We start from the raw sequence: 10,205 nt of genomic DNA on the forward strand, positions 1-10,205 counted from the left end.
CTTACGCAAGTTACGCTTCATGTGACGGCACCCTTACGATCACGACTAAAATTTTTGTACATGTTATGGCCTTAAGAGCCTATCCAGACAAACTTGCATAGTCGCATAAACATATACATAAGGAAATTGATTGGTCCATTTCCTTATGCATTTGTTTATGGGCTAATCAATTTCCTTATGCATATATTTATGCGATTTTACAAATTTATCCGGATAAGGGGGCTATATATAGCATTTTGCTTTTTCTCGGCGTGTCATATTAATTTTCGGCGGCGGCGGCGGCGGCGTCCGGCAAAAATTTCAAAATTGGCGGCGGCGAAATCGGCGAATAATAATTTATCGGCGGCGGCGGCGTGGCGCGGCGGCGCAAAGGTCTAACACAGGGTATTCCGCTCCCCCTCCGGGGGGGCGGACCCCCTGTGTAAAATAAAAATAATAAAACTTTCGTGCGTATTCCAGAGCGGCATAGATTGCTTGATCTATCAAACTAGCTTTAACATTATATATTTTTGTGCAATCTAAACTAGTTTTAGCATTAAAGTAGCTTTAGATTGTACAAAAATATATAATGCTAAAGTTAGTTTGATAGATCAAGCAATCTATGCCGCTCTGGAATACGCACGAAAGTTTTATTATTTTTATTTTACACAGGGGGTCCGCCCCCCCCGGAGGGGGGGCGGAATACCCTGTGTCTACGCAAAGCAAAGTTCATAATTATACTACTTAACGTGGGTTTGCGATTTACAATTAATGATTATCGAAAATATATTTTATATTTCGTGCACAATTCTATTAGTACGCATGCGCGCGTGACCGCAGCACATATCCATTTCATCGAAGTGACAGGTTTCTTAACCTGGAAAGTCGTCAACTTTGACGCTAAATATCTCGTCTCGCGGAGGAGAGCGACAATTTTGCGAGAGGAAAAAGTTTAAAAAAAAAAAAAAAACGCGTCGAAAGAGCCTAATTGGATCAAAATCGGAGGTGAGGCAGTGATAGTAAACAATTACCGTTTATTTTATATAACTTATATAAATATCACGCGCACAAGCATCACGTATTTACTTCAGAACTATTGCCTTGTCAGCATTGCTTGATTTGCATCACTTGTATCAACCTATAATCAGTGATGCGCTATCGTGGGATTTTTTCCCGTACGGAACCTCCGTGCGCATGCGTAAGCTGACGTCACAGCTAGACGTTGGCTGCTACCACAGATGTATCTAGGTGTACTATAGGGGTGCATTCGTTTATGCAGTTACTGCCGCAGATGTCGTTCGTTTACTCCGCCTGCGAAAATAACTGCAGCGCAGTTTGTCGTTCGTTTACGCAGGGATGTATCTCATCTGCGCAGGTACTTCGGAGGTCCTGCTCTGGATGCTCTGCTTGCAGTACTGCGTAAACGAATACACCCATTGCGAATCTAGCTTAATTATCTGCATCCACATTGATTAATTAAAATGTGAAAATAGATTTTATTAAAATAAAAAATCAAAAAGGGGTAGAACAACTCCTCGAAATCGATCCCGCAAAAGTAAAAGTAATCCAAGATAAGTATTATATAATGGAAAAATTTTTTAAAGTTTACGATATTCGTATTTACAATCAAATTAACCTAAAAATGCACACGTATTAAATGTAGATTGAAAATCTAAACACATTATAAAATTCTAAACTGTCTGAATTTTCTATAAACAAATTTTGTAATGTTTTGGGATTTGTTTTTGTAAATTTATCTCAGGTACAGGTTCTGCTGCAATAGTTCCTAACCATGTAATGATTTCGTCTACAGCTGATATAGAAAAAGGATCAGAGAACTCTCAATTTAAGAATGTTTTGATCCCGTCTTCATTATTTTCGCAAAATTTTGTATAGACACAACGTAATGCAACTTCGCCAATGCTTTTAAATCCATTCACGCAGCCATTCACGCAGGTGTGCGTTCGGTAAATTAGATAACGTGACTAGCAGATGATAAACGCAGTGGATGCGCTAACCGCTGCATAAACGAATGCACCCTAGGGGATATGATAGTTTTCCCGCGTTTTTAATGACACACGACATATTATAGTGCATTATAATCAATTACAATTGAAATCAGCTGATATTGTGAAAGAAGAGGGTGAATTACTGAGGGTTCAAAGCGTTTGCTTAATGCGCAGACGCAACTTTATTCCCACGACAGCGCATCACTGCCTATAATACTTTAGTTTTGATCACTTTTGAACAGCAGTCGACGCGCCGCCGTTTTGGGTTGATCACATATGTTTCATAACAGTCTTAACCAGTCCTCGTCCTTGGCTCTGTTAGAATAGTTTGTGTTCTAGTATAAAATTAGGATTTTTGGATACGAATTCTGCTTTAAGAAAAGGATTTATACCAGAAAAAAGTTGCTGTGAAAACACTCTTACATCCATATTCGATTCACTGTTCAACGGCTTATCATGTTCAAGGTAAAGATATGAATCTCTATATAGCTTTATAAAGTTCTAAAAATATTGAATTGTTGCAATTTGTGCTTTATTCTATGATTCTGCATCTTTTTTTTACTTTGCTCATTTTATTATAAGTAAATATTGCGAAAGTAGAAAATGGAAAGGCCATTGCAAGTAGAGTGGAACAGTTGTATTTATATGAAAGAAAAATCATACAAAATTTGTATTTTGTAGTCGATTTTCATAGATTGTTGTTTTCTTTTCAGACCGTCGTAAGAACTGTTGGCCGCCGTTCGTTTTCCACGTCGAAATGGGTAGCGGCACAGCAGGTGATTTATTTTACCGTAAATCTAACCTAAAACTACATCTTTTGACATATTGCGAGGCCATAACTTTAACTCTTGCGGATGTTTTCATATTACTTGACAGTTTTCTCTTGCTTTTCTTTGTTTATCCTAATTGAGTATTTTTTTATTGGTGATTATTCGCCATAATGGAAATTTCAAGGTCATAAAAGGTCATTCATTTGCAGCTTGGTATTTTCTCATAGAAATTTTTGTAAATGTGTTAGATGACTGTACGAGATGCTTTAAACTCAGCCCTGGATGAGGAGATGGAGAGAGATGAGAAAGTATTTCTTCTTGGCGAAGAAGTGGCTTTGTATGATGGTGCGTACAAGGTCTCTCGAGGTCTCTGGAAGAAATATGGAGACAAACGTGTTATTGATACACCAATTACGGAAGCTGGTTTCACTGGTATTGCAGTTGGAGCTGCAATGGTAAAGTAATCATATTAACATTATCCTTATTTTTATATACGATACTAATACATTATACTCGTACATTAGATAACTAATACATTATATTAATATAATTTACAGGCCGGCTTGAGACCAGTTTGCGAATTTATGACGTTTAATTTCTCGATGCAAGCGATTGATCATATTATCAATTCTGCAGCTAAGACGTTTTATATGTCTGCGGGCAGAGTTAATGTGCCAGTTGTGTTTCGTGGTCCCAATGGTGCTGCTGCAGGTGTTGGAGCACAACATTCACAATGTTTCGGCGCATGGTACAGTCACTGCCCTGGTTTAAAGGTAGTGTCGCCTTACAATAGCGAAGATGCCAAGGGTTTGCTGAAGGCAGCGATTCGAGATCCCGATCCAGTAGTGGTACTTGAAAACGAGATATTGTACGGTGTACAATATCCTATGTCAGACGAGGCTCTGTCTAAAGATTTTGTCTTACCCATTGGCAAGGCTAAAGTAGAGCGGGTGGGCAACCACGTGACGTTGGTAGCACATTCCAAGGCTGTCGAAGAGTCGCTTGAAGCGGCTAATGAACTCGCTGGAAAAGGAATCGAGGCTGAAGTGATAAATCTTCGTTCTCTCAGGCCACTAGACATCGACACTATCATACAATCTGTAGTGAAGACAAAACATCTGTTGACTGTCGAGCAGGGTTGGCCACAATGTGGCATCGGCGCAGAAATCAGTGCAAGGATTGCCGAAAGTAAGTTTCATTCTTCCATTATTGGCTTGTATTTTACTTGTATTAACTTTTGTTGATGTGAAATGAGATAATCAGACAATCGAAATTAGAGTTAAACACAAAACTAAATTATAAATAAAGGTATTTGATTTCAAAAATAAATTTAGCAATTAATTTTATTCTATTTCGATGATGGCATTTTCTATGTTTGCTTAATAGAGTAATTTTTTTTTCAGGTGAAGCCTTCTATCACCTTGATGCTCCCGTAATACGTATCACGGGAGTTGATACGCCTATGCCATATGCGAAATCGCTGGAAATCGCGGCCTTGCCACAAATTAGAGACATAGTGAATGCTGTTAACAAAGTACTAGGTGTCACGCAGTAATCAATTATACGCGAATATTTAGGTGAAATTACTATATTTCTACAGCTTTCCTAATACATCACAGTTCCTCTCCTTTTCCCATTTAATTCGCCATTTGTTTAGCTGGTATATTCTATCTCTTTTATCTCTAACGTTGAATCACACACATTGATAATAGTAAAACGAGTACAGAGATAAATAAGAGAAAGCAAGTATGTACAAAGTCTCGATTCTGTATAATATTCAGTCGTCCTAGATAGAATACTTTGGAAATATTTCTTTATAAGTTTTATTTGTGGAACTCTTACAAAGAAATGCGTTTTAAGAAAAAAATCTGAACGTTTATTGTAATATATAAATGAAATTTTAAGTATATTTCTTAGCGCAAGAAATGTGCAATAATATGTATTTTATTTATAGAATATTGTAATTGTGATTGTATATATACGTACATATTTTAATAGTTAAATTATTTAAAACGCTGAATTTAATTATGCAATATATAATTACATTTTGTCGAAAAATTATAATCCATTTTATTAAGATTTGTATTAGATTGAACAAAATTGGAATTAAGTTAATGATTATGAAATAGTAAGCCCATATCAACCTGCTGCCTACATTTACTGCCGTATTTATATAAAGTGTGCCGATCACTTTGTAGAGTTTCACATATCTGTCAAAAATCTCAGTAACTTATAGGAAAATATTAATAGTACAATTAATGCAATTGTATGCTTATTACCGCGTATATACGTATATTTAACTGCAAAATTACAGACAGCGCGTAGGTGCTGCATTTGTTTTTAGTTATTTATTACAGAAAATTAATAAATTCTATTGTATAATTTATCAACTTTATCTCTCACTTATACCTTCTAAATATATATTTGTATAAATTTTTTTTATAGTTATGTATGATACATACGTAATAGGCAGCATGTAACTACTGTCATGTAACGTTCGAATGCATCTCTTAATTCTCCTTCTCTATAATTAAAATTAAATAATTAATATTTTTCAAGAAAAAGATTGTAATGTAAAACTCGCATTTGTTAATGCATTGTTATATAAATGACTGTAATTCTTACCTAAGTACATCCATATCAAGAGCACACTGTGTATAAACAGATAAGAAATTCCGTAGATCAGAGTGTGTCCAGTTGACTTGTCGCCAGGGTTCGATGCATCTTTCCACTAGTTCTAAGAAGAAAAATCTCAATTCTCGCGATCTGTGCAAATTACATCCAATTGCGAGTATTGCTCTCGAATACGAACGAAAGTTCATGTCCAGTTCTTGATAAGATCGATCAAGAAGCATTGGTTTGAGTTTAAGACACACTAAACTGAAATATATAGAAGTTTGCTCTATTACTTTTGCGATAAGTAAACAACGTTGTTATTAGTATCATTTTTATCAAGTTTAACATACTGTTTGTGATGTTTGTCGTTTTCTAAAAGCACTCTACATTCTGATAATTCCTGTAGAAATTCTCTATCCAAATCCGTGTCGAAGTATTCGGATCCAACACAGCGATATGTCCATGAGGACATCATGCTGTTAGCGCAGTGATATAGATCAGGAAATGTTAGAAATTGCAGTTTTCTCTTGTTCATCTCAAATCGCAGACATGCTATAAAGACCACTGCAGCGTATCGTCTAAATAACAACAGAAAAATAGCTAATTATAAATAATTTATGTGAATTGTACTTATATTCTCGTTATAATCATGAATTTATGCTAAAACAAGTATTTTCATAAAGTAACACTACACATACTTAGCAAGATCCTCAGAAAGTAAAAAGTGTTGTTTGACGTTAGTTGCAAGAGAACCTGGCAAGTCTTCTACAGTTTTAAACACTCTCCTCACATTATCATATTGTCTTCGGCAGCTCTTCAACGTAACTCCTGTCTTCTCTGCCACTTCATCCATATCCTTTCTACTTTTGGATGTTATCTTTTTCCCTAGTAATTCACGTATAACAACATCATCGAATTCATAATACCTAAGTTAAATGTTTGTGTTAGTCCGATAAGAAATTAACAATAATAGTCAAAGATTTTATATCAAATTCTTATGTTTACATTTCTATAAGCATTTGACTAGTTTGTGGTTCTATTTGGAAAGCCAGTTGTTCGCTGGCAAGTTTCGTAGGAGTATGGAGCAGTTTTTCAAGAAGAGCATAGGTGCGATAATGATCAAGTATATCAGATGCCACCAGCTCGAGTGGTGCGTTAGTTTGCTGACATATTCCTCGCTGCTCCAGAATATTAACTGCATCATTGGCTATAAAAACATTCATTATATTAGTAATGAATCCAAATTGCAGTCTGTAAATAGAAGGCTATATTTTTTTACTTACAAGAATGTCCATCGACCCAAAGTTGGTAGATTTCAGGATCGACTAAGGTGTAGTTGCTGATAAATACGTCAACCTCCGACAACATGAAGTTATGGTTATGCTGTCATCATACAATTATAAACAGACACAACATTAATACAAAAGATATATTAATATCTATTTGATATATTCTTTTTTTATATCATATTTTCATTAAAATCACTTTTTTGCGATCCAAAATCCAAGGAAAAATTTATTGTCATATATTTAATCACGTACTTAGCATTTTTAGGTTATTGCACATACCTCTGTATCAGTGATGCGCTATCGTGGGATTTTTTCCCGTACGGAACCTCCGTGCGCATGCGTAAGCTGACGTCACAGCTAGACGTTGGCTGCTACCACAGATGTATCTAGGTGTACTATAGGGGATATGATAGTTTTCCCGCGTTTTTAATGACACACGACATATTATAGTGCATTATAATCAATTACAATTGAAATCAGCTGATATTGTGAAAGAAGAGGGTGAATTACTGAGGGTTCAAAGCGTTTGCTTAATGCGCAGACGCAACTTTATTCCCACGACAGCGCATCACTGCTCTGTATACTCTCGTCTGTTCTCGCCGTTATATGCCGCTAGGTGCTTTTCACGCTGCGTTTGGCGCTCAATTTCAGTGCTAAAAGACATCATGTAATCTAATATTGACATTAATTAATATTTTTTTAACTTTAATATTGACATTTTAACATTAATCTACATTTTATTCATTTTTATGCTTTAGAATCTTATATCATATCATTTGGTAAGTCTGTAACTTTACTGCAATGTCTTGAAAAACTTAGATTTTTTAATACTAGACTCGCCAAATAAAGTAAGATTTTAAAGCATAAAAATGAATAAAATGTATATTTTAATATTTTAAGTCATTTTTAAAATTCTAGGTACTTGTAATACGCACTTTAAATGACAAATTCTTCTTGCATATCTACGACAAGCCCAACGTCACTAATAACACCTTGTATAGTGTGTGATCCTTTGTCCAATTTCTTTTGATTTTTTTAATTAGTCATTCCATAATTAGATCTTTCAGCTATGTGTAATAAAATAAAAAGTTAATAACAGAATTTAATATAGTATACTTACATAATTATCAAAAGTAATTTTAAAAGCAATTATTTACAAATGAGTAAATACGCCACACAACCATAAATAAAATGATTAAAAATACTATTTCTACATGTCATTCCAAGACAGCACACATGTCCAAAATACATCCAAAGGATGTAGAAATATATCTAAAGGATACCCAAAGGACGTCCTATCGTCTCAAAAACGTCTTCTGCGGATATCCTCTGGACGTCTTTTGGATATGCTGTGCTGTCTAACCTATTATATAGAGATTCTAACCTATAAAACTAGCAAACCAAGCTGATAGCAACTATTTCGCGTTGTTATGCGAAGTATCGAAAGGATTAATTTTGTTTTTACAATTGATATCTTTCAAATAAATTACCTATGATAAATAATTCTGGCCTTATCAGATGTGCTAGACTCTTGCTTTTCGTACGACACTTGTTCGCTGCACTTTTCCGTGAAAGATTGACAATCTTATCGATCCATGTATCCCGAGCGATTCCGAACATGTGCCGAAGTTGACCGATGCCACATCCATGTCGCAGATCATATGTTTTATGTAGGTCAATGCCTCGATGTCTAGCAAGTGTCTAGGCCGTAGGATAAAAATAGCTCTATCGCATTCCGCGTGCCGCGTGCTTCCGCGTGCCGCGTCTATTTTTAGATCACGCACCTGCTGGATTTTCAAAACGTTATAACTTTGTGAAAAATTGACGTAGCGACCTGCGACAAAAACGGATCTTCTCGATTTTTCATGCTGCAAATGTTTATGTACACTGCACATGCTCTTATCATGACACACATAAATGTATATATATACCTATATTAGGTTCAAATAGTTGAAACATTTTATATATACGAATTATTGAAATATGTAAATATGTTTCTTTGATGACTGGTCAACTCAATTAATCTTGATACTGCTCGTATATCTCGATGCATCGGTGCATTGCGACATACAACGTCGCAACATAGTATTATCGGTATCTATATACGCGCACATTATAATAATATATATTATATAATAAAGAGAAGTCTAAAATTCGAATTTTTGTGATTATTTTGTACCCGAAAAGCGTGTACGCGACGATGAGTTTTTTCGAAACAAAAATGTACATTTTATTAATTTTTATGCTTTAGAATCCTATATCATATTATTTGGCAGCTCTAGAACTTTACTGCGATGTATTAAAATCTTATGTTTAAAGAAAGATATAAGATAGAAACATATACAAATGTATAAAATGTACATTTTAACTTTTTAGATCATGTACCTGGCATTATTATCCGTAAATAAGCCTCGAATTAAAATCGGTACTTGATTTCGAAGTACAATTGTCAAACGAAAAGGCCATACGTTGTTACGCAATAATATAGTTCTACGCATGTCATGTTATCTTATGCTTAATTAAAGTAATCACCGGACTTTGGAGTGAAATAATACAAACGTGCGCATGCACATATAATACATACACACAAATAGGTCTATTGACTGCAATTCGCGTGATTGATTGATAGGGGAAGTGCAGCAGCGATCGAAATTGTTACTGTATTCGCAAACTCGCACCCGCATTTGCGCGGACGCAATTAATTCGCGACGAAGCAATGTCACGTAACGTTAAACTCGTTATCATGCGGGAAATGTGCGTTAACCAGCTACGACTGTCAATATGAGCAAATAAATATTGTAGTAGTATAACAAAACCTGGCAAATTTTGTCTTAATTAAGTGTTAATAAAAATCTTGTACAAGAGAATAATAATATTATTCTGGCCGACTACACATCAAGAAATATATACGGTGGAATTTATGTTGTAAATCAAATTTCAACGTTTCTGCAACTCTAATTGTAATACAAATTTTTTTGTTATAACTTATATTCAAAATTCAGTTTTTCCGAGTCTTCCATTTTTTCGATGTCTGTATTCTGTCCTTAATTTATAGATTTTTTTATCATGTATATCTTCTTCTTTTGTCCGTGAGTTGTCTTCCGCTTGCATTTTTCAGATTGCCGTCAACATCATTAGAGATATTCTCTATTTTATTATAATAATTGTTTGTATAAAATGTAGAATATCTAAAGATGTAAAACATTTATTTTTTGATCATTTTATTTTAATATTTTTATATGTCTGTCTTGCTCACATCTCGAAGCTCTGTTTGTGAACAGGTGTGTTATTGGTACGTCGGATCACTGTTCTAACATGTTGTGCCGAGCGGTGTTTGCGCGTGCAGTCGTTGAGCTCGTTCCTTGTTAAATAAATTTTCTATATTTTTTTATTTTAATGTATTTTTAATATTTTCCATGTAACCTAAACTCTTTTCTTTCTTTCTTGTATTTTGTTATACTGAAAAGAGTAAAAATTGTAATCGAAATTGTGGCCAAAACGTACATGTATTGTTTTTGAGAAAAAGCACGTTACATTGTGTA

At 34.8% G+C, this 10,205-nt stretch overlaps 2 protein-coding genes across 3 annotated transcripts; one reads left to right on the forward strand and one right to left on the reverse strand.

Annotated features, from left to right (window-relative positions):
* Positions 1–1,244: 1,244 nt before the first annotated feature.
* On the forward strand, positions 1,245–5,144 carry LOC105675422 (pyruvate dehydrogenase E1 component subunit beta, mitochondrial). The gene is made up of 5 exons (XM_012372576.2): positions 1,245–2,453; positions 2,702–2,764; positions 3,007–3,213; positions 3,316–3,946; positions 4,162–5,144. Exons 1-5 carry the CDS (start codon positions 2,445–2,447, stop codon positions 4,311–4,313), a joined length of 1,062 nt encoding a protein of 353 aa, XP_012227999.1. The 5' UTR covers positions 1,245–2,444; the 3' UTR covers positions 4,314–5,144.
* Fibp (acidic fibroblast growth factor intracellular-binding protein) lies at positions 5,023–7,735 on the reverse strand. 2 transcript variants are annotated; one of them, XM_012372564.2, is made up of 8 exons: positions 7,599–7,735; positions 6,943–7,316; positions 6,658–6,757; positions 6,380–6,581; positions 6,073–6,300; positions 5,725–5,952; positions 5,384–5,638; positions 5,023–5,282 (listed from the first exon to the last, which is right to left on the reverse strand). In XM_012372564.2, exons 3-8 carry the CDS (start codon positions 6,740–6,742, stop codon positions 5,204–5,206), a joined length of 1,077 nt encoding a protein of 358 aa, XP_012227987.1. In that variant the 5' UTR covers positions 6,743–6,757; positions 6,943–7,316; positions 7,599–7,735; the 3' UTR covers positions 5,023–5,203. The 2 variants fall into 2 exon arrangements, with proteins under 2 accessions (XP_012227987.1, XP_067210992.1); XM_067354891.1 differs by lacking the exons at positions 6,943–7,316; positions 7,599–7,735 and adding an exon at positions 6,860–6,878.
* Between the last annotated feature and the right edge of the window lie 2,470 nt (positions 7,736–10,205).

This window comes from Linepithema humile, chromosome 1 (genome assembly GCF_040581485.1).
Source record: "Linepithema humile isolate Giens D197 chromosome 1, Lhum_UNIL_v1.0, whole genome shotgun sequence".
Lineage (NCBI taxonomy): Eukaryota > Metazoa > Arthropoda > Insecta > Hymenoptera > Formicidae > Linepithema > Linepithema humile.